The sequence below is a fragment of the Lontra canadensis genome, unplaced genomic scaffold, assembly GCF_010015895.1.
Source record: "Lontra canadensis isolate GAN:19392208 unplaced genomic scaffold, GSC_riverotter_1.0 scaffold58, whole genome shotgun sequence".
NCBI lineage: Eukaryota > Metazoa > Chordata > Mammalia > Carnivora > Mustelidae > Lontra > Lontra canadensis.
This window is the reverse complement of record NW_022631052.1, coordinates 6,288,291-6,316,197: the sequence shown is the minus strand read 5'-3', so window position 1 is coordinate 6,316,197 and position 27,907 is coordinate 6,288,291. Positions and strand designations below refer to the sequence as shown.

The 27,907-nt window shown below is 54.5% G+C and overlaps 1 protein-coding gene across 1 annotated transcript; it reads right to left on the bottom strand.

Moving 5' to 3' along the window:
* Nucleotides 1-147: 147 nt before the first annotated feature.
* Nucleotides 148-27,896, bottom strand: RASAL1 (RAS protein activator like 1). The gene is made up of 21 exons (XM_032876227.1): nt 27,563-27,896; nt 23,498-23,554; nt 20,869-20,982; nt 20,669-20,730; nt 16,194-16,323; nt 14,058-14,139; nt 13,846-13,977; nt 12,114-12,202; nt 11,305-11,422; nt 11,040-11,193; nt 10,606-10,670; nt 10,086-10,198; nt 8,917-9,109; nt 5,920-6,057; nt 5,201-5,345; nt 3,806-3,978; nt 2,690-2,827; nt 2,461-2,596; nt 1,543-1,663; nt 632-708; nt 148-380 (listed from the first exon to the last, which is right to left on the bottom strand). The coding sequence occupies exons 1-21, from the start codon at nt 27,625-27,627 to the stop codon at nt 241-243; spliced, it is 2,442 nt and encodes an 813-aa protein (XP_032732118.1). The 5' UTR covers nt 27,628-27,896; the 3' UTR covers nt 148-240.
* Between the last annotated feature and the right edge of the window lie 11 nt (nt 27,897-27,907).

Genomic DNA, 27,907 nt, shown 5'->3' with positions numbered 1-27,907 from the left:
CCATCCACTCCCATCTGCCTCGCCCAGAGACTGAAAGTCATTCGGTACAAAGGCCAGCCGCATGCCACAGGGCTTCCGTTCCCCAGGGTTTTGCACTTTGGGCACAGAGACTAGGAGATCTCCAGAAGACTGCACCCTGCAGCATCAACAAGGAATAGGACAGCCTCAAGATGCCAGGGTGCTCTGAGAGGGGGTCCTCTGGCGCCTTCCTTCCCCTTCCAGGCTGGTTCTGGCCTTTTCTCAGTGCCTGAGGGGGCTCAGGGCTGCCCTTTGCTGCTCCCGCTGCTGGAACTCTTCATGGGCTCTGTCCAGATCTTCGAGCACCTCCAGCAGGTGGGCAGCTGCCTCTCTGTGCTGGGCCAGGACATCGGGACAGACCCCTGCGAGGGAGACAAGGAGCCACGGGGGCTCAGCCAGGACTAGGCAGGCTGCCATAACCCAGACCCAGTGGCTTTCTCAGGCTCCAGGTTGGCCCTATGCCCTGAAATCCCACACACTCCATCCCCCCATTCACCACACTTGCTGGTGAACTGCGAAGGGGAGGGGAGTGGGGAAGGACATAGTCGTGTGTTTGGCAAGTTATGGCAGGTGGCAGAGATGGCAAAGAAATGGGACCTCCTTAGCCGCTCACCTTCCGTGGCCCTGGAGCCCTTCTCTGCGTCTGCCTCTGGACTGGAATCTATGTTGGGATCCTCCTGGAATTTCATCCTGGAAGTTGAAAGGGAGAAAGACAGGGTTGGTCCCTGACTCCCGATCTTGTTCTCCACTCCGGAGATTCTCAGCTGATTGCAGGAGACATGACAGGTTCCCACCTGTCACCATCACCACCACCATTATCACAGCAAATACTTACAGAGTACCAGACACTGTTATAAGCCATTCCCATGTATTAACTCATTTAAGTGCCACAAAAGATGTATCCAAGATAAGGACTTACTATTGCCTCCATTATACAGTCCACTGAGACAGAGAGAGGTAAAGTAACTTGCCTAAGGTTGCACAGCATAATAACTTGCTGTCTATGCTGTGACTGGGCATCTACAAAATGCCTTACCTGCATTAGCTCGTTTGACCCCTCAGGACAACTCCAGGAGGAAGGTACTATTATTATCCCTCTTTTCCATATGAGGAAACAGAGGTACAGAGAGGGTAAGCAATGTGCCCGAGATCACACAGCCAGTGAATGGCTAGCCCAGAATTTGAAACCAGACAGGCCAGCTTCAGAACCCACTCTAGAAGGAGCTGGAACAAATCGGTCACTGGGTAGCACTGAAGCCCACCAGGAAGGAAAAGGAACACATCCAAGGTCTGTGCCCGTGTCCCCAGGGACCCGGATATGAAAAGATCCAAGACCCACTTCTGCACTGGGGCCTGCCTGAGGATGTCTCCCCGTCCTCCCCTTGAACCTGCACACCATGCACCGGGAAGCTCAGCTGAAGCGGATGGAAAGAATGAATAAATGGACGTGGGGGGCCATGCTGGGCAGCTGGCCCGGCTGGCCATTGCGGGGTGGGAGGGAGGAGGCTGGGCAGGGGCACCCACCTGAGCTGGTCCCGCCCCAGGAGCAGCTGCCGGTACACCATCTGGATCTCAGCGTCAGGATCCAGCGGGTCGCTCCAGTCCCCCAGGGTGACGGCCGAGTGTGTGCGGCTGCAACCAGCAGCTGAGGGGGACACGGCACCATCAGGACCGCCTCCCATCACCCCCTCCAGAAGCCCCCACTGCTGATGGTCCCCAAGCCCCGACCCTTCTGCTTCTAAACTCACTCTTCCGACCTACTACTTCCATCACACCCCACTGTCTCCACTCCCGCCCAGCATAGCGGTAGCCTCACCTCCTTCTAGCCTCCTCCCACAGTCCGGGCTCCAGCCACTCAGACCCTTTGCAATCTTTCAGCCCTCCCTCAGCCACCTCCGGGCCTTTGCTCATGCTCTTTGCTCTGACTACACTTCCTTACCCCATCCCTGTCTCCAACTTTGTTGCTTAACGCCTAATCTTCTCAGGTGACATCGAAACAGCACCTCCTCCAGGAAGCCCTCCTTGATCTCCTACTCTGAGGCTGGATCAGAGGCATTCTCTGGCATCTCAAAAGCCTCATCTTGGTACTTAGAAGACTGTATTACAATTGTCTGGTTATTCACTTGTCTTCCTCTAGAGCATGCCTGATGTCTGTGTTCCACTAGATGCTTAGCACATAGTAAGTGCTTAAAAAAATAAGACCTCATATGTACTGAGCACTACGTGCTCGACAGCGTTCTGTGTGCTTTGTGTCTATCAACTCACTCACTCCTCACAACCCTAGGAAGCAGGGACTGTCATCAACCCCATTCCACGCTTCAGGAGACTGAGGCATAACGAGGTTAAATAACTTGCCCCAGGTTGCTCAGCGGCCAGAGGAGGTGGGGCATCCGCTGATTGACAGGTAGGGAGGGCCGAACCCGAGCCCACCCTGCCCTTCACCTGAGCGCTCAGCCTGGAGGCAGCAGGTCCAACGCGAGCCGCGGAAGGCACCAGGGTGGCAGGAGGCCAGCTTGTCCGGGTTGGGGGCGCTGGCCTTGCGCAGGGCTGACAGCCACTGGTTGAGCTCATTCACATTCTGCGGGAAGCCGGGGTGGGGGGCGGGATGCGGGGGATGTCAGGGGTGCGGAACCTAAGGGATGCCCTCCTCCCTATCCTTGCGGTGCCTTACCTTGCACTGGAAGTAAGTGGTGTGCAGCACGCCCTCAGCGTCCTGCGTTAACACCTGCATCACGTGTGGCAGCTGGAAGGCGCCCTCGTCCACGCGCTCCACAGCACGGATGTGCGACACCGGGATGGAGGAGCGCATCTGGGAGACAGGTCTGTCGCTGCAGGGTGGGCTGGGGGCCAGCGTGGTGGGGCCCAGGGACAGCTTTCCTTTGGGGATGTTCCCCGGGGGTGTGTCTGTAATCTGGGCTCATGACCCCTGTCTCGAGCACTGAGTCCCCCAGTCCTGCCCCATCTAAGGAAGCACCAACTCCCCAGGGCACCAGTGTCCATCACCGCCATCCACCGGTCAGCCCAGCAACCACATGGCAGACATGGCAGACGGAATGTGCTTTCCAGCACTCCGCAATTACCAACTTACACCAACTTCTGAGGCTGGGTCTGTGTGCCGAGGAGGAAACTGAGGCCCAGGAGGACCCATGATCCTTCTGAGGTCACTCAGCTAGTAGAGCCAGAGTTGGAAACCAGGGATTAGAACTCTAGACTCTATGCTTTGCTGACAAAGTGGGAATAATGAGCAAGCACGCCCTGCCTGGGGTTAGCTATCATGCACCAACGTGCAGGCACAGAAATGCACGCACACCAGCAGGTGCCTGAGTTCTGCTGCATTTCAGTGGCAACCCTACGAGAACAGGGATCCTGTGCCTTGTTTACTGCTATATGTCCAGCGCCTAGAACACTGCATGGTATGCAGGAGGCATTCAATCATTGTTTGACGAATGACTGAGTAAACAAATGGCCGTGTGTGTGTGTGTGTGTGTGTGTGTGTGTACACCTAGACATCCAGGCGGGGACCTCTGGGAGAGCAGATCCAATTTTACGTGAGCAGGATAGCACCAGCCAAAAGACGTCTGTACTGTGCCCACACTGGCCCAAAAGGTGTGACCAGAGCCTGGCCTAGACTTTGGACTTGTTACCTTGGCCCCTCCCGGACCTCAGCTCCCCCCTGCTTACAGAGAGGCAGCTCAGGGAGGGAGGACGCTGCTGGAAACCGCCTCCCCCCGCCCCCGCCCCCGCCTTCCCTCCTGCTCCCCGCCCTGGCTGTGGGCTAGAGCCCCACCTGCCACTCAGGACTCTTGGAGTAGGAGAGCGCCTCCCCGCTGAGCCAGAAGTACCGCTTCTTGAAGGCGAAGCGGGTGGTCAGGCTGGCGGGCTCCTCCTTGCGCTTCAGCAGGTAACCTTCACGGACGATCACCGAGGGGGCCACCAGGGCCCTGGCTGGGCCCCCAGCCTCTGGGAAATGGAGGGGGGGGGGAAGGGACAATGAAACCCTCATATCCAGGCTCAACCTGCCCTGCCCGCGTGCCCAGGTGCCTCTATGGTGAAGCATGACTCTGCCCCCTAGAGGCAGGAGGGTGAACAACAGGACTGCTGCGGACGGCTCCTGCTCTCAGAGAACGCATCATGGAAGGTGGGGCCGGGAGCAGCACAAAGTAGGCAAGTAGGCGTCCCTCTCCTGAAGCTCTGTAGGCAGTGGTGCAGGCAGTCAGCAGAGGGGGCATGCCTCATGAAGTCAGTCCAGTGAGTACATGGGATCTAGCCCCGCTTCCGTGGGGGGTGATCCTCCCCAATGCCTCAGGGACCCTGCCATGCCACAACCAGGGCTCCACATTCCGACAGGTTCCTCTTATGTGACTTGGACCCAACTATATAGTGCACTGGGCCCTATACTGTGATACAGACTTAGCCCCAACTCTTCTGCTTAAAAAACTGTCCCAGGCTCCATTTCACTCCCCATCAAAGCCCAGCTGCCTATGAAGCCCCCACACAGTCTGGCCCCCACCTCTCCTTTGTGCCCTCTCATTCCCTCTTCTACATTGGCTCCTCCCTGTGGTTCCCTGTTCACCACCTCGGGACCTTTGCACATACTGTTCCCAGCCTGGAATAGTTTTCCCTGGGATGTTCATGGCATGTTCTCTGTCCTCCTTGGGGCTTTGCTCTGATAGCACCCTAATGAGGCCATTTCTGGCCACCCCACCTAAAATCTCAACCTGCCACCCCCACCCCAACATTCTCTTCCCTCTGTTATTTTTTCTCCCTACACAATCACTTCCGAACATACTGTACTATTTGCTAACTCCTCTTGCTTTTAGCCCATGGTCCCTGCTAGAATAAGAAACCTATAAGGGTTTCTCCTGTCTTGTCCACTGCTATTTCCCCAGCACCTGGAACAGTGTCTAGTAAGCACTTAAGAGATATTTTTTTATTGTGTGCGCACCATGCGACAGCACCCACACACATCTCCACATTGGCTGGGATAGCCTGGAGGACAGGGCCTGAGCTCTGTTCATCTCTGGGACTTAGCACAGGAGGGGCCAGGAAATGTTCGTTGACTGACTAGCTGACCCACAAGTCCACAGTCTCAGTACTGGGGTGGGGTTGTGGGAGGGGGAAGGGCAGGTCCCAAGGGTCCACAGAGTGACAAGCCAGATGTGGCAGGAATGCAGGGACTCACCCTCCTCCCCATCCACATCCACCAGCTGGTCCAGGAAGTGTCTCACACGTGAGATACTCTGTAGCAGGAAGGGGTGGAGGGGCGCCATCCATAGCTCCTTGCCCTGGCCCAGCTGCTGGCCTAAGTTTCCGATGCTCTGCACAGCCTGGAGTAAAGAAGCAAGGGATGCCAGGGCGAAGGTCGCTGGGGGAAGGTCACTGCTGGGGGAAGGGCTGCCTACAGACCCAGAGCAGAGCCCCTGAGTCCTGACTCTCAAATCAGTGCTCAATGAAAGGGGAAGACTCATAGCAGCACCTGCTTCGAACAATATCTACCCCTCCCTGTGGACAGATATGCACCCCCAGTGCCCTTATTCTGTTCCCTCCAGAGCTCGATTCCCCTACTAAGGAATGCCCTATCCTATCATGCATACTTCGGAGCCCATCAGAACCTCAAAATATGGCCACTTTGCAAAGAATGGTCTAATTCATACTAAGGTGTAAGTGACTACCAGCCCACTTCCCACTTTCCTCCTGGAAGGGTAGGGTTTTCATTTTAAGAGACAAAATTGGAGAACATATGAACGAATGCCTTCACATTCAGGATGGAAGGCTAATAGGTGTTTGAGATGGATTTCTCTGGGTGTCATTTGGGTCTTCTGTCGGTTTGGCCTTCCAGCTCTGTTCCTGTGCTTTTCCCTGGCTAAGAACACCCAAGCTGTGGGACTCCAGTTTTGGCACCTTGGCAAGCAGTAGCAGTGAGCGGCTGGTCTGGGGATCTGCATGCTGGTCCCGGAGGTCAAACAGCTTTGGGGTGAGGATGGCAGGAGCAAAGAACCGCAGGAAGAGAAAGCCGCTTATGGCCAGGTACTTCACATCCTGCCGAGAGGAGCAGCAGGTGAGAAGAGCCCCCAAGGACCCATTTCCCAGACAGGGAAACTGAGGCAGGAAGGACTACAGATCGGTGGTGCAAGGGGAAGCGGGATGGGAGATGGGCCAGAAGACCATACTGGTCTGCCAAGATGGCTTTTTCTCTCTGGACCTCAGTTTCTCCACCTGGAAAATAGAGTAACAATACCAATCCTGCATGATCAGCTTTAGCCCAACATCCTCAGAATCTGCTTTGTGCCAAGCACCATGCTAAGGGCACAGACCTAGAAAGGAAGCAGCATCATTATTCCCCTTTTACAGAGGACGAAGCAGAAATTCAAAAATGCCAAGTGACTGGCCCAAGGTCACACAGCAGATGAGTGGAGGAGGCAGAACTCGATCTCCCGACCTATGATTTATTTTATTAATAGCACCATGCCAGATAACTGGCCACACATTTATTTCATACTCACCCTGGGAGGGATTCTATCTCCATTTTACAGGGAAGACAACTGAAGCCCAGAGAGAGGTCACCTGCCCAAGGCCACACAGCTGTAAATGGCAGAGCTAAGACTTGAACCCAGGCAGGACCGGAGCCCTTGGCTCTTCATCACACTCTCCTGCATCCGACCCTGCACACTGCTTGCTGAGTTGTCAGGAGCTCATCTGAACCACTAACCATCCCGTGGAATAGGTACTCTTGTCCCCGTTTTCTGGACGAGGACACAGGCTCAAGAGTGAACCCAGCCCGGCTGGCTCCTGAGCCTGTCCTGGGTGCGCCCCCCACCCCAGGCTCTGCCTCCTACAAACTGTAAAGGGCGGTGCCCCTCTGTGTGAGTCCCAGGCCCGGCCCACCTGCAGGTGAGTCCCGGGCCTGGCCCACCCCCAGCGCAGGCAGAGGCAGCTCAGAGAGAGGGTGTGCCTTTATCCTGGGTGCATCTGGCTCTCCCCAGATCACTCCCCACCTACCTTTCACACTTGCCTGGCTATATTTAGCCCGAGAATGTGCTCCAGTATTTATTTAGGGGCCGTATTCACACTCGAGACAATAACCTCCCTGGGTACGTGGCCAACTTCCTACGGCACCTCCGTGCTGACAGTGAGCCCTGGCGACAGCCGGGTTCCTAACGCTGCTCAGGAGGTGGGTCTCTGCCCCCCAGCCCCGCCCTCATCTGGGACCTGAGCTGCCCCCAAGGCCACCACCCCCCTCCCATCTGCCGTATTCCAGGGTAATTTTAGTCTTTGACATCAGCTCTGACTTCCTTTCTTGAGGAGGAACAGGTGTCAGAGCGGCAGAGAAAGGAGTTCCCCTGGGTTTCTGTGACCCCATTCACCCTCTTGGGCTTGAGAAAGTCCCTGCTCCCTGCCCACGGCCTCTGCCCACCGTGGGAACTGAGGGCTGGAGGACACTCGGGAGTCACACTGGGTCCCTCACAAGGGCCAGGCTGTCTAGGGAGCTGGCCTCCCCTCTTCCCTTCCCTCCTCCCTGCCACACTGTGTCCCACTTAGCACCTGCAGCCCAGGCGAGAGCCTGGCAAAGTGGGGCATAAAGCCAGCGAGGTCCCAGTTTGGAGGCCCAGAGCTCACTCCTCAGCAGGGGCTGAGGGGAGAAGGGAGAGACCCCTGCTGGGAGACCAGAGGCCTCGCTTTGAGTCCACAATCTTTGGCCAAGGCTCTTTACCTCTCTGGGCCTCAGTTTCCCCACCTGTAAACAGAACATGGAGAGAAGTGTGGCGTAATCAAGGGCTCTTAACTCGATCTCTAGGGACTGGGCCGTTACGTCTCCAACACTGAGCAGGTCTCAGATTTTTCTGCAAAGTGAACCCCTAGTCCGCGTTTCTAAGACATCAGCACTATGTAAGAGTTAGCCTGATGTGACACCATTTGTAAGGCAGGACAAAAACAGCTACGTGGAAGGGATGCTGACCATTACACCAGGGAGGTCCCACCGGGTAACCCATGGACCGGTCCGGCTGCAAACGTGTAACAGCTGGCTCAAAGTGTTGTTGTGTTGTTGTTGTTGTTGTTGTTGTCGTTAGGCGAATTAGTGCCGACATTTAAAAAAAATGAGAGACCTCACATAAAATCCAGAAGGCTCCCTTTAGAAAAGGAACTCTCACGATCTGGCAATACTGGGTCCCCATTCCTATGTGGCAATGACTGACCGTCCAGAGCGGCCCCCTTAAGACCAGCCATGGGAGCACCAGCTTGCCGCAGTCCCTACCACTCCCTGCTGCCCCACACTGGCCTTCTGCCTTCATTCAGCTCACCTGCCCGAGGCAGTCCCTGGGGTCCCAACTCTTAAGTCAACAGTGACAGAGCACTAGCACATGTGGGGGTTTATCTGGGGCTATTTGGGATGTCTGCTACAGAGCACCTACCTGAGCCCTATCAGCGGGCTCACTCGCTCTCCGGTGCTCTCACTCCCTCTCGCTCGCACTCTCTTTCTCTTTCTGAGAGCTGAATTTAAGACGCACTCACTTTGTGCCAGCCTGCCTAGACACGTGCCAATCCCAGCACCACGGGACTCGATCTCTCTGGGCCTCTGCTTCCTACTCTGGGAAATGGAAGAATATCGGTGCCCGTCCCATCGGGTGGCTATAACAAGGCAAGGAACACGTACAAGTAGGTCTGACCCCTGGTGAGGGCTATATAGAGCAGGAGCTACTGTCACTACTCTTACCACCACCCCTGGATCCCAGACCCTGCCAGGAATCCTGTCCCCACTTCCGACAGGACACATACTTGAGCGTGAGCAGCCCAGGTTCTGTCTTCTGCCCCGCCCGCCTCCCTGTGTGACCCTGGACAAGCTACCGCCCCTCCCCAGCCTCATTCTCCCCATCTGCTCCATGGGGACGCGTGGCCCACCTCATGCTCCGCCTGGGGGAAGCGCTCCTTCACGCATTGGTGCAGCTGCTTGAAGGCAAGGCGCATGGCAGGCGGACAGCGCTCCACAGAGCCCACGATGGCGTCCACGATGGGCCCCAGGTAGCCCGTCAGCAGCCCCAGGCTGGCATCCCGCACGTGCTCCTCCGAGGGTGCGCCCTTGAAGGAGATTCTCCTGGGGAAACAGAGTGGCTGTGCCTCCGAGCCCAGCATCTCTCTGCTCAAAACCCTCCACCAGCTCCCACTGAGCTGAGAGCACCCACCTTCCCAACCTCCCCTCCTACCATTCCCACCAGGCTTCTGGCTGCTTCTCAAACACGTTGAGCTCACTCCTGTCATGGATACTTGTCCACGCTGTTCCCTCAGCCTGAGACACCCTGGCACCCACGTTCAGCTTAAATGTCCCCTCCTCTAAGGGGCCATCCCTTCCCCATCACACATCATCACGGGACATGTCAGCAGGGACATGCCAGACACACACTTCCACCTCAGGGCCTTTGCACATGCTCTTCCCCCTGCCTGGGATACTCTTCCACCAGATGTGCATGCCTCCCTCCCTCCTCTCCTTCAAGTCTCTGCTGAGAGGTCCCCTGATCCATGAGACTGTCCCTCTGGCCACCCTTTGAAACTCTGCAAGTCCCTGCTCTGTTCCTGGCACTTCCCACAACCCTTCCGTGCTCTAGCTCCCTCCATTCCCCTGACGACCTTCAGTAACCTTCTTTAGCTGGCTGGCTACCTCCCCCTGGAAGGCGGATTTGCATCCACATATTCCCTGCTCTGGACTCAGTTCAGCCAGTGTCTGAACAATAGGTTCTCAACCATTGTCTTGTTGAGTGGATGCTGGAATGACACTCTTCTACCAGTTATGTTCTAGTCCCTTCTTTCTTGTTCCCGCACAGGTGTAGGGTCTGTCTTGCCCACCTCAGAGTTGGGATTCGAACCCAGGAGCTCAGTTTCAGAGCCCTGCCCATCCCCATACACGACACAGCCCGAGGATCGCTGTGCTCCCAGTGAGGCTTTCTGCTGGAACACGGAGCTCCTGAGCCACTGCACCGGGGCGGGGGGGCATTGGCACAGAGCCAGCCTGGCCAGGCTCTGGACAGACCAGGGGGCTGCCGGGGGGTTGGGTGTGCCCCTGAGGCGTTGCTCACCTGGAGCGGCCCAGGTCCATCTTGCACGGGTCCAGCTCCATGTACTTCTTTTCCTCGAAGACGCGGTGAATCACCGGCTTCAGGACCTCGTGCAGGTAAGGCATGCCCACGAGCTGGGGGCAGGGCGACCACGTGGGATGGGGGCGAGCGTGAGATCAGGCATGCCCACGAGCTGGGGGCAGGGCGACCACGTGGGATGGGGGCGAGCGTGAGATCAGGCGTGCCCACGAGCTGGGGGCAGGAGGCACCGCATGGGATGGGGCTGAGCGTGAGGCTGGGCGTGCCCAGCAGCTGGGACGGGGGAACCGTGCAGGGAGAGGCTCAGAGCAAGGCCGAGGCGTGCCCAAGAGCGGGAGCGGGGGACGCTATCCAGGTGAATCTCAGGGTGAGGCCAGGCATCAGCCGCCAGCCGCCCGGCTCTGCCACCCTGAGCCAACCGAGGCCGGCCAAGCTCTGGGGTCCCAAGAAGCACAGAAAAGGAGAAAAAGCTGCAGCTGGGCCCCGGGCGTCGCCTGCTCACCTTCATAAACTGTTCCATTGCCTTGGATGCCAGGGAGTTAGAACGGAAGAGGGTGTTGGGGTCAGCTGGGAGGACAGAGGGAAGTGTTTGCTGGGGTTTGGGGCCGGATCCACCTCACCCCACCCACCCAAGGTGGGAGTCGTGCTTCTTCCAGCCTCAGGAATCAGGTACAGCTGCAGCATCAACGCCATTCATGGTCCAGGGGCCCAGAGAGGTTCAATGAGCGGCCTAAGGTCACACAGCTCAAGAGTAGCAAAGCCAGCGCCTGAATCCAAGACTGTATCCCCAGAGGGCTGCTGGTGTAAGACATAGGGGCCCCCTACCCACACATATAGGAGCCCCTGACCTCTGCCTGAAGCCCCCGTTTCTCCCCAAGAGACCCACGCAGACCCATCCCTGGGGTGTGATGTCTGGGGCTCATGCGGGCAACTCACTGGTCCGGGCCACCTCACGCCGGGTGAGATAGTCCAGAAAGGGCCCGGCCAGGCCTTGGCCAAGAAAGAGCTTCACCAGCTTGGTGGCAAGGTCCTGGCGGCAGTCCCCCAAGGTCAGCTCCTCCAGCAGGGCCAGGGGACTGGCAGCATCCTCCTGGGCAAGGACAGGAGGCAGGAGAGGTGGCCCAGGGCTCTGCGACCCCACAGCAGAAGAACCCCGGGAGGGGGCTATCATCTGGATCCCCAGTGGAATGGATGTACCCACCTCTGCCGGGCCCAGCACAGAGGCCACGAGCAGCTCCGTGAGCGGCTGGTAGTACCGGGAAGGGAGGACGCAGTCTTCGATGAGGCGCACCTTCAGCCGCAGCGCGCCCAGGGTTCCCCTGGCCAGGGTCAGGTCGCAGGTGAGGGAACAGTGAGTATGTACAGGCAGGTGCGGATGGCCGAGAGAGGCAGGTGCAAACACAGATAAGGAGCATGGATGTTAGCAAAACAAGGCAGATGGGGACAGCTGTGGGCAGGCGGGAACAGGCATGGCCAGTGTGGGCAGGTGGGAACCAATACTGACGGGGATACACAGAACAGATGAGCTCAGACAGTGTCAACACATAGGACGGGCGTGGAAGGACGTGGCTGGCGTCGAAAAACGTGTACACTGTGAACGGACAGTGGGGGCAGGTGTGGACAGTGTAGCCTGATGCAGGCAAGTGTGGACAGGTGAACAGATGTTGAAAGGGACACACAGGAATGGACAGGTAAAGTCGATGTAAGCAGTGTGGCCACTGTAAGGCCAGCGTGAACAGGTGTGCACAGGCACGGAAGGACCCAGGGTTCGGAACACGCATCAACTACTGTTAGCTGATATGCTCATGTGCAAACAGGTGGGTGGGTACAAGGTCAACTCCTTTGGACATAAGTACACACATATTGTAAGACGTGTGTTAAATAAGGGAACGGAGTGACACAGTGACAGCTTGGGGGCTGACATGGGCACCCCGCATGACCTGCCCACAAGCTGAAGATGGCAGTCACCCTGACTTCAGCCCAGCCGCCTCCCTCCGCACCCACATTTACCCAGAATCCTCCTCGGCTCTGGGAAAGGGCAGGAGACGGAACCAGCCACTGGGGGCATTCTGCTGCAGGACCCGTGGGGGGAATTCCACCTGCGGGAGGACACGTAGACTCTCAGCTGAACCGGACTTTGCCAGGCCTAAGGCCCCACCCAGGCCTAGAAGAGCTGACTGCTCACCTGCCAGGGGCCACCTCCTCTCCACTACCATACCCCCATCGATGCAGCCGTAGCTACACTCCCTCCCCCAGCCCCAAATTATTAACTCCTGCCCGGACACCGAGGGCCTGCAGCCAACACTCAATTTACACTTGGGGAAACTGAGGCTTGGAGAGACGGAATGACTTGTCCGAGGTCACACAGCTGCTAGAGACCAAATATCTAGACTGAGAACATTTTCAGCTCTTTCTGGGGACACACATTGCACCTGTCCGAAAGCTTAAAGATAGTCCCAAAGGGCCCTGAACCCCACTGCCTCTCTTCTAAAATAACTTCATAAAGATGTAATTTGCATCCCATACAATTCACGTCTTTAAAGTGTGTAGTTCAATGGTTTTTGGTCTACTCACAGAGCTGCGCAACCGTCACCACTAACTTCAGAACATTTTCCGTCTGCTCCCCAAACACCTGCGCTCATTGGCTGTCAGTCCCCGTCTCCCACCCCCGCCGCCAGCTCCAGGCCACCACTGACCTACTTTCTGTCATTACACAGTCACCTACTCCAGACATCTCATCTAAACGAAACCATGTTTCCAGGATTCATCCTCATTGTAGCGGGTGCCACGACCTCATTCCATTTCATGGGTGAGTAATATTCCGTTGTAAGAACCAGCCACATTGTATCTACCCATTGGACCATGGAGGGACATTTGGGTTGTTTCCATTCTTGGCTATCACAAACAACGCTGCTGTGAACACCTTCATGTATGAGCTTCTGGGTGGACATGTGTTTTCATTGATCTTTGGTGCATGGCCAGGAGTGGAGTCGCCAGGGCATGTGGGGACGGTCTTAAACCGTTTGAGGAATGGCCAGACTGTTTCCCAAAGTGGCTACTCCATTTACTCCTCTGCTCCCTTCCCCGCTGGCTGTGCATAACCAAGCCAACCCATAACTTGCTCTAATCTTGCCTCCTTTTATAAAAACTGTCAGTCCTGACTATACATCCATTCCCACTGAGGGGCAGGGCAGTCACACCCATTTTACAGATGTGTAAACTGAGGTTCCAAGAGACAGATCTTGAGCCTGGTGCTTCCAGGGAGAGGGGTTAAGGGCTGGGATTCTGGAGTCAGAGAAACCTGAACTCAGATTCTGGCTCTGCCCTTTCTTGGTCATACAACCTTGGGAAAGCCGCTCAGCTTCTCTGAATGAAACTCGGTTTCCCCATCTATAAAATGCAGACGACAGTCCCAGCCTCACAGAGTGGCCATGAAGGGTACGTGAGCGAGATTATGCTAGCAAAGCACTAAGCACATGGTCATACTGAGTCCTCTCACCCCAGTGAGAATCTGGGCCCACCCTGTGACCTTGGATAGGTTCCTGCCCCTTGGAGAGCCTCTGTCTCCTCACCTATACAACGGGGCAATGGGCCTGCATCACTCAGGTCTGGCCAAGCAGCCAGCTGAGACAGCTTTCACATCTATCCTTCCAGATCCCAGGATGCACAGCCCATCTCCCCTCCCCTTCCCTCTTGGAGGCAGTGGGGAGCCATGGAGAGTGTCAGGGGAAGGGGCGCTCACCATACCCAAGAAGTCATTCTTGCCCACCATGTCCCAGTCCCAGAGCTCCACCCGCAGCGGGGCTGGGGCTCCCGGCATCTCCCGCAGCTCCAGCACTTCATTCCAGTGTGGGAAGCGGGTCTTCTTGATGGTCTAGGGGAAGGGGAGGGAGGGAGAGCTGAGGAGGGCCCGCCTCCATGCCCACCCCTCCCCCGATCCACACCACCACTCACTGACGTCTCCAAGCTCTGGCTGCCCCAGAACACGCGTGCGAATGGGTCAGATGTGCCGGTGATATCTCGGGGGGCCAGGTCCCTGCAGACATATGAGGAAAGGATCGAGGGACATAGGACCTTTGACGACCAAGACCCAAGCCGGACCTTGGAAAGGGGTTCGGGATAGACCGTTCAAAGACCTCTGGCCTCCACTATAGGGACCCAGCCAGGAGCACCCTTCACCCTGCCCATCCAAGCCCAGTATCTTCCTGTTGACCAGCGGTACCCTAGGAGGAAGCCCTAGTATGCCCCTATCTTCCAGATAAAGAAATTGAGGCACGAGAAGATCAAGTCCTAAATCACGAAGTCCAGGAGGTGAAGATACAGTGGGGAGTGGGAAGGGAGCCTCGGTTTCTCTGGAGCCCCCGGGGAAGACCAGATGCCAGGGTTCAGAGCCTGGGTCCACCACTCATTGGCTGAGTGACACTGGGAAAAGTCCCTTCATGACCCCAAGCCTCAGTTTCCTCATCTGGAAAATGGAAATAATAACAGATCAACCTCACAGGGCCAAGGCTTAAATGACATGACGTATATAAAAGGCTTGCATAGCAGCTGGTGGGATGTGAGTGCTCGCTCATTCATTAATTCACTTATTCAACAAATACTCATCCACACCCTGCCTAGGACCCAAGAAAAGGCTTGAGGCATGGACCCCCTGTCTCTGGTTGCCATGACAACCCGAAAGTCTCACCTCAGACAGCTTCCCCAATCCCTCCTTCCTGAAGTCCCCCAAATCCAGTGACAGCCCCCTACCAGGGGCTGCTTGCTTCCTCCTGCTGTTCCTCTCCCACCCCTGCTTGGCATCCAAAGCCTTCTTTGGTTTCCTAGGAGCCAGCCCAGTTGCTAAGCGACAGCAATCAGTCCCTCTCCTGCTTACAAGGCTCCTGCATAGCCTTGTGGCTGGGGAGGAGGCCACTGGCACAAAGCAGATGAGGAGCCCCCTGTCCCATGCTCAGTGCTTCTGCCTGTCCTCTGCCACCCTGGTACTCCATCCAGACTTCGAGGAGTGCCAGCTGGCGACAGAAATCTGGAGATGGTGAGAGAGGCACAGAGAGGGCAAGAAAAGGCTTTAAGGTCACACAGCAAAGCAGAAAAAGATATCCTCCACAACCTGAGTGAGGACTGGTATAAAAGTGAGGCTTGGGGGAGTAAGGTGTGAAAACAAAGCAGAAAGACAAGATGGGAGATGAGGGAGGGAAGGGAGGGGAGTATTTAAGGAAGCAGAATGATGGGGGAGCTGAGGGAGAGAGGAGGGGATTACAGAGTGATAAATAAGCAGGAGAGGAGATGGATATCCCATGAGCTGGTGCCCCTGGAGGGTCATCTGTGGGTTTTGCTGGTCCTGCATCCATCTTCCTTCTCCTGTTTCTTTGGGACAGTACCTGCCCCTCTCTCACACTCCCAGCTCCCATAACTTAGGTAGGCTGAACCCTCTCTCCAGTCCAGGAGTGGGTGTGGGACTCAGGCCTGACCCATGAGTCCAGGTAATTGGTTCAAAGATCAGTATGTGCCCCATATTTGGCCAATAAGAATCAGTCCCAGGACATTAGTTGGAAATAATGAAGGAAATTTCTTTTTCAGTTGGACCTACCAAGTTGGTAGGATGCCATCCTGAGACTGCTGGGGTCCTCTTTGTCCACACCTGGAGAGAGACTGCCTGAGACTGAAACTAACACAAAAGAAAGCTGTGAAATCTGTCTATAGATTCCTCATCTCACTGTTTGAGCACCTGGATCCAGCCATACCTGTAGCTGCATGTCATTCATATAAGCCTATCTGCTTAAACTGGTACAAATTGGGTATCTATCACTTACAATTTGATTAATACACCTCCACACTTTTTCTGGCCATCCTGAGTGTCTGACCTTTGGCTACTGGTCACTGGGGACCCAGCAAAGATTTTGCTTGTGCTCTGACCCCAGGAACTTGCAAACCTGGTGAACGTGGACTGTTTGCCTGCAAGGGATCCTGGTTGTGAGCCCAGAAGTGCCCCAGGAGAGAGGTGGTCTCAAAAGCCAACACAACTAGAAGAATCCAGTGAACTCTTGCTCATTCTCAGACCAAACCCACAATGTCCCCCCATCCTGACCATACCTGGCCTGGAGCACATGACAGCGAAGACAACGGCCCCGTGTATCTTCCAGTATCTGTACATCCAAGCAGATCTCACCCTGAACCTCTGCATCTGGGTCCACACGGCTCAGGTTGATCCAGCTATCAATGCCTGGAGGGCACAGGTGCTAACATTTATTAAATACCTACCAGACACTGGCATTGTGTTAACTTAAAAATTCGATTAACAGGGGCGCCTGGGTGGCTCAGTGGGTTAAAGCCGCTGCCTTCGGCTCAGGTCATGATCCCAGGGTCCTGGGATCGAGCCCCGCATCGGGCTCTCTGCACAGCGGGGAGCCTGCTTCCCTTCCTCTCTCTGCCTGACTCTCTGCCTGCTTGTGATCTATGTCTGTCAAATAAATAAATCTTTAAAAAAAAATTCGATTAACATTAAATATGTATTAAATCGTGGACTTCTCATGTCCACCTTCTGATGTAGACGCTGTAATTACCCACACTTGCAGACGAGGAAAATGAGACACAGTGAAAGAAGGGCTTTGCCCATGACCCCACAGCTAGGAAGTGGCAGAGTTGGGATTTGAATGTAGGCAGTATAGTCTAATTCCCTTAATCCTGTACTATCACACTCTTCACCCTGGTACACAAAACCCTCCATTATTTAATCCCAATACATCCCCCCTCACAAAAACATTGGGCAGGCCTACCTCTGAGCCTCCATCCAGGTAGTTCTCCCTGCCTGAATCAGTCAAGTCAATTTCAACTCCCTTCCCCTCTCTCTCTATTTCTCTCAACACTTTGAAGATCTCACTCACTGACTTCTAGATTCCACTGTAGCTATTGGGAAGTCATTTCAGCCGGATAACTGATCTGTGTCAATGATCTATCTTTTCTCTTTAATTTTAAGGATCATGTGTTTGATGTTCACAATTTCACTGCATGGGCAGGTAAGGTTTTTTTTTTTTAATCCTGCTTACTGTGGTTTGTGCTTTTTCTACTTATGGAATCATGTCCTTCCTTGAGTTCTGGAAAATGTCAGGTCAACATTTTTTTTTTTTTTATCCCTTCCTCTCCCCGATTTTTTCTATTCTTTCCTCCCAGGACTCCAATTAAAAGGACATTAGACCTTCTTGGTAATTTTTTATGTCTCTGAACGTCTCTTTTATATTTTCCTTCTTGATTCTCTGGGCCAAAGTCTAAATAACTTCTTCAGATCTCTTTTCCAGTTCACCAATTCTCTCTTCAGCTCTGAATGATCTGCTGTTGAACTCAGCCTCCCAGTTTTCAATTTCAGTGACTACTTTTTATCTCTAAAAGTTTGATTTGGTTCTTTTAAAAATCTGTTTTTAATGTATCATTTTATGATTATCGCCATCCCTTTCTGGTGATTACATTTCAGTGTACTTAAATATTTTATTCCTTTTAAAATTCTGTATATCATAAGTATAAATTCTAAAATCTTCATGGGTTCAAATCTGGAGGTTATTGTGTCTGCTGACACTTGCTCATGGTGGCCCACTTCCTTGTGTGTGTGATGAAGCACTGTCCCACCTCACCTCTCTCTGTCTTCACTGCTACCCCCCAGTCCAGGATGCCATCAGCTTCTTCACTCGACTATGACAACAGACTCCTAATTGATCTCCCACATGTACTCCTGTCCCACTGTGATCCAATATCCACAACGCAGCACAGAGATCTTCTGAAAATGTATCTAATCTCTCCTGTCACTCCATCCCCTGATAATACGGCTCCACTCTCTTTGGTGTCTTGCTCAAGGACCATCAGTGGCTCCCCAGTGCCTCCAGAAGAAAGTCCAGACTCTAGCCTGGCACCTACAGCCTTCTCCAATCGAGACCCACCCGGTGCTCCACCTGGCCTGGCTTACACCTGACCCTAAAAGAGAATCTACGGAGACATGCTTTAGTGTCTCTGCCAAAGCACCTTTAAGAACCAATTCATTCCCCTTCATCCAGGAAAACTTCCTCGACTACACCAGCCTCACTGTCTGCTTATCCTCATCCACCATCATGCCAGTGATATTCTACATGCCTCCACCCCCACATTCCTGTCCTGCTTAAAAAATAAAAAGCACCCACATCCAGACACATGGACAGCTTCCCTTTTTTCCTTGCTCCTTGCTCTGTGTGAGCATATTTTGTGTTTCTGTCTGGTCCATAAGCTCCTGAAGCTTGGCCTCATACTTCCATCATCTAATTCCACTCCCTTGGGTGGATGTTTCAGGCACAATGGGTGCAGGTCAGCAGATGGGTTGAAAACACAGACTTTGGATGCAGGCACAGCCTGGACTCAACTCCCAACCCTACAACTTCCAGGAAGGCCAAGTGCCCTCACCTCTCCAAACCTCATTTTCCATCAGCCATAAATTCAAGATCATTCTAGAGCACGGTTCACTTGGTGTTGTGAAAACTAAATATAAAGTGTTCAGCATCATGCCTGGCACATAGTAAGTCCTAATTAAATAGGAGCAATGATTATGATGATTAACATGTACATTTTCAACTAATCCCCACTGATGAAAAAATACATTATTCGATTACCGACATCAAGATAATTAGTACTCATCTAGATAAAAAGTAATAAAGTTCAATCCTTCTCCATACCTTGAATCTGGTTAAATTCCAAATAGATCAAAGACTTGAATGTAAACAAGGAAAACAAACTGCTGTGAGAAGGAATCATGTAAAAAAAATTATCTTAGAGTTGGGAAGACCTTTTTAGGTATCACAGAAAAACAAGAGCCATAAAAACTAGAGAAAAAGGAACAGATTCTATACAGAGAAAAAAGTGATAAGCAAAAACATAAGTGACAAAGGGAGAAAAACTATTTGCAGCTAATATGACAGAGTTAAATTTGCCTAATATGTAAAAAGCACCTACAAATCAGTAAGACAAGCCACACAACCCCGTGGGGGGCAATGCAACAAACAAACAAATAAATAACAAACAAAAAAGGAAATAAAGCAACTTTTAAATATGCAAAAAAGCTTTCAATCTCATTCATAGAGAAATACAGAATAACCTACACAAAGAGATAATTTTTTTACCTATCAGATACAAGATCAAAGAGTTTGGTAATTGCTGGCAAAGGTACCCTGGCAGGGTAGGCAAATTGTTACCTCCTCCAAAGAGGGTAACTTAGCAACAACTCTGTAATGTGCTAATATGGATACTCTATGACCCATCTACTTCTATGAATTTATCAAATTGATTGATATAACTTGCATATGTGTGAAATCACATTTGTACAAGGCTATTCACGGCTGTATTGTTTGATCGAGGGAGAGACAGTGAGCCACCCAAGTGCCCATCAGGAGGGAACCAGCCAAATAAACGATGATATATCCATACAATGGAGTGCCACGAAGTCAAAGATCAAAGAATGTGGAAGCTCTTGAGGAACCAATATGGAAACATCTCCAGTGTAGATGGTGAAGTGGAAGGCAAGGGACAGAACAGTGAGTATAACACGCTGCCATTCCTCTGAGCAGAGCACCAAACACATACAGTGCCGTGTTGAGAGCGCAGACTGGAGGTAGACAATCTTGGTTCAAATCCTAGCCATCCCACTTAGTAACTTTGTGATCCTGGGCAAGCCAACTAACCAATCCCCTCTACCTTGGGAGGTTCGCCTGTGGAACGGGCAGAATAAGGGTATCTACCTCACAGGCTCGTTACGATAATTAAATGAGTTGATTCATGGAAAGCACTTGGAATAAATAAACCTATTTAAAATATTTCTAGGGGTGCCTGGGTGGTTCAACCGGTTAAGCGGCTGCCTTTGGCTCAGGTCATGATCCTTGGGTCCTGGGATTGAGTTCCATGTCAGGCTCCCTGCTCAGCTGGGAGCCTGCTTTTCCCTCTTCCTCTCCTGCTCCCCCTACTTCTGCTCTCTCTCAAATAAATAACTAAAATCTTAAAAAAAAAAAAAAAAAGAATAATTATCTCTAGAAGGACATATAAGAAACTGACAACCTTAAAATGAAAATGGAATTGCTGGGTTAGAGAGGGATAGTTTCCCCTGCTAATTATACCTTTTGAATATGGAACTACGTAAAGTAATTAACTACTCAATAAATACATTTAAAAAAAATTTTTTTAACCAACAACTGATGAGGCGCCTGGGTGGCTCAGTCGTTTAATTATCTGACTCTTGGTTTCAGCTCATGTCATGACCTCTGGGTCATGAGACTGAGCCCAGTGTCAGGCTCTATGCTAGGCAAAGATCCTGCTTAAGATTCTCTCTCTCCCTCTCCTTCTGCCCCTCCCCACCCCCCTTGGGCGTGAGCATTCTCTCACTCTCTCTTCCCCCCCAAAAAAAGAAAGAAAGAAAAGAAAAGAAAAAGAAAAATCAACAACTGAAATAATTTCCCCCTGAAGACTGCTTCCCCTGCCACTTGCTACATGCTCACAAATGCCCAGCCTAGACATGGCCACCCATATTCCCTCTGCCCAGCTGAAGGCTGCTGCCCCTCACCCACCTCTGGGGTCGGCTGCAATCTCTTCCCTGCTCAGCGAGATCTTGCCAATGACGTCATCGTGCCTGTGGAAAGGCGGGCAGGTGAGGGTCCGAGTCATTAAATAGCGGGAACAGGCATCAAGGGTCAGTTGGGTGAATACTTTGCTTTGGGGCATCCCGCCTTTCCCCAGGTACTCAAGCAGGGGTCCCCAGTACACGCACCCCACTGTATCCTCGTCCAGCACGTAGAAGGCCAGGTGGTGGAAATCCAAGGGCAGGTGAATGGTGTACTCCTCCCCCCAGAAGGGGCTCAAGCTCCTCCAGACAGTTGCTGTTCTGCAGAGGAGGGCATAGGGGGGCTGGGGACCCTTGGGTCACACAGGTGGCAGACACCTGGGGACCCAGACATACACATGCACACAAACCTCACACTTTTATCCATGATGTGCATAGATACACACACAAATACACACACAGAGGGGTCCCTGCGTGACTTAGTCAGTAAAGTGTCTGAATCTTGATCTCAATAAGTCTTGATCTCAGGGTCATGAGTTCAAGCCCCACATTGGGCTCCATGATGGGTATGGTGCCTTCTTAAAACAACAAAAACAAAACACAAATACACACGCAGGAACCCCAATACTCACATACCCCGAGACCTACACACACACACACACACACACATTCCCACAAGGTTGGACATGAAAAGAGAGACACAGACACGCCAAGAGACACATTCCCATACACACAGATACACACAGGCATCCTCAGAAATTTCTAGAAATGCATATCTATGTGTTCCTATGTAGGGACACATACAGATACAGAGAAAACAGACAGATTCACATAGATACACAGATCAAAAAAAAAAAAAAAGCCCAGCACATAGAGACACAGAGACCCACAGACACACACTTACACACGTATGGTGACAGATGGTAGATACACACACAGAATCCCTTACACAGTAACTGACAACATGCAAATTCCATTCATTCACTCATTCACTCCATGAACACCTTGTGTGCCAAACCTTGTGGGCTATGGAGAATCAGAGGAAGAGGTGCCCAGGACCCTGCCCCCACAGAGCCCCCTTCAGTGGGCAGGTACTCTCTCCTGAACTCTTATGACACATGACACAGTAAGACAAGTCCTGTGGTTGGGGTGAGCTCAGTGGCACTTGGCTAGGTCTGGGGGTGTGGATTGGAGGAGTCAGAAAATGCTTCCTGCAGGAGCCAGTCAGGCAAAGGGGGAAGAGAAGATGAGGACGAGATGGCTGGGACAGCATGTGCAAAGGCCCTGAGGCAGGAGTGAACTTGAGTCTGAGGAACAGGAAAGCACTGGATGGTGAATGGGAAGTGTGCGGGGGCCAAGAGACCTTGAAGTCAGCAGGAGCCAGAGCACTCAGGAAGTGAGAGGGAACCACAGGTGGGTTAGGGACCCAAGCAAGCCTAGAAACAGACACACACAGAGAGCATCCTCACTCCGACACCCCTGCCTATGCACTTTATCCAGCAGGGAATGAGGAACCTACTTTGCCCATTGAAGACACACCCAATCTATGGGTGCAGAATTGGATCGAACCAGAACTGGGCCACTCCTTTTATCCCTTGCTCTGCCCTCTTCCCCAACAAAGACTGTGAATATACCCACACACAGGTACACAAAGATGCACACTCTGCCCTCTACCCCAGCCCAGAGCACCACAGTCAGAGGGACCCATCTTCTTGAACACCCTCTTCCCCCTGTCCCCCTCTTTTCATAGCTGGAAGTCCCTCTTCAGGGCCCAGAGATGCACAGAATAGCAGCCTGGGATCCCACAGAAATCTCTCTGCGGGTTTGGGGGTGGTATCACAGCGTGTGGGGAGGGGGCAGCATGAGCATAGAGAGCAATGGAGGGGGTCAGCTGGGGCACTGCAGGCTGACCTTCCCCCATGTGGGCTCCCCACCCCCTTGCCCCCAGCCCCTCCGGACTGCAACCAGCACCAGAAGCATCCTGAATCCTGCTGTCTCCATAGGAACCCAGGACTCAGCCACCCGCCCACCTGCCCACCCACACCCCTCAGGCCTGCGGGGGCGGAGAGCTCTCCCTCAGCCTGCAGGGGCGGGAGCCAACCACCGCCAAGCCCCTCGTCCCTCCACCCCGCCCAAACTCACTCATGCAGCAAACACCCTCATGTCCTCACTTGTGCTCACGAAGGCGTCCGTGTACCCAAACAAGCAGACACTGGTGCTCACGTGTGTATGCCGGGCAGCCCACGGGTGTGCGCACACGCACACACACACACACCCTCCACTGGTACACAGTGTGAGCCTGTGAGCTGCACACCCCCAGGGACATGCACATGCAGTCACAGACATTCACGTCAGCCCTCCAACACCCCCCACCACTCACAAGAAGGCCCAGCTGGGCACGCATGCACACACACACACACATACACACACGCCCCAGTGCCCGCAGCACCCAGCAGGCCCGGAACCAGCCAGCCCAGCCAAGCGTGAGATGCCCGCCTCCAGGGAGGCCACGGTGGGAGGCACAGGCGGGCAGCCGCTGAGTCAGCCCCAGGACACTGGCAGGGACATCATCTGGTCCAGGGGGAAGGTGTCGGCCAGTCGGAGGGGCAGGATGGAGAGGGGAGCTGGGAGCGCCAGCTGTCTGTCCCCAGAAGGGCCAAAGCACAAAGCATCCACTGGCAGGTCCCTCGTCCGCTCTTGGCATAGGCATTGCCCTCACCCGGCTCCTCTTTTCAACATCAAATCTTGTGCTTGGACCCCTCAGGTCTAGAAGGAGCTCCTCCTCCATTCCCTGCCCTGTTCCTCTTCCCCCAGGCCCGGCCTCTCCACTCCTCACCTGGCCACCACCTCGTCGTCCACCTTCACGATGCAGTAGGGGTCACTGCTCCCAGACCTGTGGGAGGAGGACGTTCAGGAGGGAGGTCGAGAAGGCAGCCACGAGTGGAGGTCCCAGTCCACCCTCATTATGTATGGATGGGGCAACTGCGGCCCAGAGAGGGGAGGGGACCGGCCCAGGGTCACACAGCAAGTCGGGTTAAGAGGCAGAATCTCAGGGGACCGGCAGGAGATGTCATGGGTACACAGCCCATCCACTGATGTCCGACCCCCATGCGTGGTCTCTCTAGGCTTCCACATATAGAAACAGAACACTGAGGACTGAGGCCAGGAAGTTCCCAGGGCTGGTCCCAGGAAGCCCAGAGCTATGGTCAACAGCCCATGTTAGAGAGGTTTCTCGGGGTTACCGCCTGCTCGCTGTGGAACCCAACAAGCCCCACCCCCTGTCTCTGTGGGTGCTAGTTTTTCCTCCCTATAATGGTAACACACATCTCCTGGTGGGGGCGGTGGGGGTAGGGGTGGCTGCAGGAACTAAAGGAGATAACGCATGGTGGGAGGCATCATGGGCTGGCCCCAGAGCTCTACTCCAGGACCCCCTACCCTCTCAGCCAACTTTTCATTTCCACCAGATTTTCCCTGGGTGGGGTGGGGGGGACTCCCAGTGCTCAGCCCAGTGAGACCACTTCTGCTGGCACAGACCAGGGCACCCAGATCTCAAAACCACAACCAACAGCAGCCCCTTGAGGAGGCATGAGCCATGAGCCAACCAAACGCAGCTCCACCCCCCCCTTCATTATAAGAGTTACCAGCCCCATCCCAAGCTGTCTGCTAGGGCCCTCATCTCCCCTCTGTCTCATCGCACAGGCCTCCTTTGTCTTCCCCCAAGTTCTGAGTGCAGCCTCAGGGCCTTTGCACTCACCATTGCAGCTGCCTAAGACACGCTGTCCCCGATCTTGTCATGGCTGCCTCAGTCCTGCTATTCAATCCTCAGCCCCAAAGTCACCACCTCAGAGAGGCCATCCCTGACTACCTCTGTCCTCTGTGAAATTGACCTCCGATCCCCCTGGGCACCAGAAAGCATCTTGCTCCCTGTTTCTCTCTGTGTTTAGTGTCTGTCTCCCTCAAACTTCTGACCTGTGAGCTCCTTGGGGGAGGACCTGTATCCTCCATCCCACAACCCCCCTCCTGAGTTGGAATTCAAACCCAGGTCTAGGGGGCTCAGCATGCATGCTCCTAACCAATGTCCCCTCCACCCCAGCTCAAATGCTCTCCCCAAGTCACCCCCTCTTTTGATGCCCCAGGCCCCACACTCTCTCTCTGCCATCTCTAATCGGTCACCAATCCACAGTTACCACGGGATTTCAGGGGAGGGGCTGTTGGCACCCGAAGCCAGTGGCAGTCTGAGCCTTGTCTGCTGGATTGAGTCCTTCCTTGTGCCTCAGTTTCCTCTCTGGACTCCTGTCCCCAGCTCCCTCCGTGTGGGTGCTCCAGTGCCTCCATTTCCCCATCTGGCCTCTATCCCTGAACAGCTCAGGCTGGGTGGTGGCCTATGTCCCTACATTCTTTTCTGGGTTCTACTGCTGAACTCCCTTCTGAGTAGTGCCCTAGGCCTCAGTTTCCCCTTCTGAATCTACCTCAGACCCTCTGGGCTGAGTAACCCTGAGAGCCTCAGTTTCTTAATCTGGCTCAACACCCTGGGATGCCTGTGGCTGGGTGACCCCTAGATCTCATTTCTCTGGCTGGGTTCTCTATCTCTGAGCCTCTTTTAGGTATGGTCCCATTCCTCAGTTTCCCCAACAGCAGATGTGGAGGAGGATTGGCTGGGATCCCAGTAGCAAAGAGCTGGGAGACCCGCCCCCTTCCGTCAACCAGGCCTGACCCTGGGGCACCCACTTCGGGAGCCAAGCTCGCTTGTCGGCTCCACGGCTCTGACGCACAAGGGCCTTATCAGGCTCCCATCAGGTAGGAAGCAGCTGTGGCAGGAGGGGTGCCCCCACCAGACCCTCAATCTCTCCAGAACCTTGACCTCTCCCATGGGCCCTGCCCCAACTCAAGCGTGGGAAAGAAGGCCCCTCAGCCATTGCCTGCCCAGTGTGGCTTACGCACGGGGCCAGTAAGGGCTCAAATCCCAGCTGTGTGACCTTGGGCAAGTGACTTTGCCTCTCTGGGCCTGTTTCCCCCATTTGTAAATGGAAATGCTTATAGGACCTCAGGAAGTGTTAAGTATAGGCCCTGGCCCAGAGTAAGCCCTGGATGACTTACAGCTACTATGATTAACACGAGTAATTCTCAAAATTGTCAGTGGAGGCCTCCTCCGGAGTCAGGTCAGACCCTGCCCTCAAACCTGATGCGGCTTCAGAATGAGGCTGGGTCCTTTCCCTTATGAAACCAGAGAGAGAACACACCCCCATCTAAGAGTCTCCCTGGGTGTGGAGATCCCAGCAGGCTCTGAGGACAGCCTCTCTGAAGAAGGGAGCCAACAGCTAAGGAAACTGAGGCAGAGGGCTGGCTCCCCAACTAGGGTTTAGGGACTTCTTCCCACCTTTGTTCTGGGGCTCACCTTGACCCGAGAACTTGGGGGGAGAAAGGGCGGCCAAGAGGTGTAGGAAGCAGGTATGAGTTAACTCCATCTGCAGGAGAGGCAGAAGGAACCCCCCGCGAGCCGTGTCCACCCCACAAGCCATGTCCCCACCGTGAACCATGTCCACACCCTAATGGCCTCACCCAGGACCGGGAGATGGAAACCTGATTTCTGGAGGGCCCCCCACCCCAGCCCTCTGGCAGTTTCCAGGCCCCCATTCCTGGCCTCACTGCCCTGACAGTTCCAGAATGTCATTCTCCGAGGCTCTGAGAGGGTGTCCCAGAAGGAGGGAAGCAGGGGCTTGTCCAGATGCTGCATTCACACAGCAAGCGCTCTGCCTCTATCCCAGGTGCATGTTTATTTGGGGTAGATGATGAGGATGAAGGGAAGCTAAAACCTCTCTCGGCAGCCCTCAAAGGCCGGAGACCCTTCACTGGGGACCCACAGCTGGGGGGCGTCAGAACATAGCTAAGCCCTCATCTCAACTTGGGTAGAGGGTTAGAATCCAGGTTTCTGCTCACCCTTGGCCACGGGGTAAATCCTAACAGGTTCTCCACCCCTCACAGCTGCTCCAGGCTGAAGAGCCCCTGTCCAGAGCTCCCATTGTCCAGGCGGGAAATCGAGACCCAGGAGGACCAGGTTCAAAGTCACGCAGCTGATGTCCTGCCAAGAATCCCACACCTGTCCCAGGTGCTGACACCTCAGAGCCCCTCTGGGCTCCAGGCCAAGCAGGAGGGGGACCCCTCCTGCCATTCTGCTGATTCGGCAACTGCTGACTCAGCCCTAGAGGAAGTAGAGCCAAGGACTGGTACCCACAGGAGCCCGAGGGTCCTCCAGCCCCCATCACACCTGGCTGGACAGGGTGTTACGGGGGCGGGGGGGGGGGGGCTTGGGGGTGGCGTCTTCAAGAGACTCAGCATCCAGGTAAGGCCCACACAGGGAGCTCCTTGCTGGGGAGCTCAGGGCTCTGGGTCCAGAGGACCCCAGTTTCCCCCAGGTCTGGCTGGTGGACCATCTGATGACTGTCTTTGAACCTAAACACCAGATGCACACAGAGGAATGCTGGGGCCACCCGGTGCTCTGGGCTTTCTTCCCAGGGTTCCTTAGATAGGCACCCACCCTGGTCTGGAGAAGCCCCACCTCTGGTACCTGCCTGAACTAAGGAAGAGACACCCCCCCCAACACTACCCTCCCAGCTCCAACAAAATCCGACCCTCCAATCCCCTTTAGTACATCCCAGGAACAAAGACATCCCCCTTCCTGGGGCAGGGTGGCGCATCTGCTAAGTCTGGGCGCCCCTTTCCGATAGGACAGCGATGGGCATGAGGTTTTAGCCCTGTGGAAGCGGATCTGCACCAATATTGTGTCTTAAACAGGAACCCCGGGCCCACCTCACCGCTCCTCCCCGGCATGCGGAACGGGCGACCCCCGCCCCAGCCCATGTCCGCTGCGCCTCTCACCCGCGACTCGCCCCGGGGTACTCACACGTCCTTGGCGGGCAGCGCCCGGCCCTCCACCACGCGAACATTCAGGGAGCTGCTCTTGGCCATGGCGCCCAGCCCCAAACTTTACGGCCAGAAGGGTGCCCAGGTGCCGAGGCTGGACCACCGAGGGGGCATCTACATGTCACCAGATGCGAGCCTGGCGCCCCGTCCCGGGGTCCCAGCGCCGCCTGTGTGAGACGCGGGTAGCTAGGCGGGAGGTTTCCGGAGGAGAAAGAATAGGTGTCCGGGGAGGGGGAGTCCCTCGGACTCTACAGGTAGGAGCGTGGCGCGGAGGAGGCAGAGCGCGCAGGAGGTACCCGCAGCTCTTGCCTCCCGGTCTGGAGCT

What these genes read in the sequence shown, in the direction of transcription:
- RASAL1 (XM_032876227.1), bottom strand. Translation starts at nt 27,627, where the DNA reads ATGGCCAAGAGCAGCTCCCTGAATGTTCGCGTGGTGGAGGGCCGGGCG. An exon ending in CTGGACGAGGATACAGTGGG is followed by an intron (nt 20,731 to 20,868) that starts GTGCGTGTACTG and finishes GCCTTTCCACAG; the next exon opens with GCACGATGACGTCATTGGCA. An exon ending in GATTGCAGCCGACCCCAGAG is followed by an intron (nt 16,324 to 20,668) that starts GTGGGTGAGGGG and finishes TGTGCCCTCCAG; the next exon opens with GCATTGATAGCTGGATCAAC.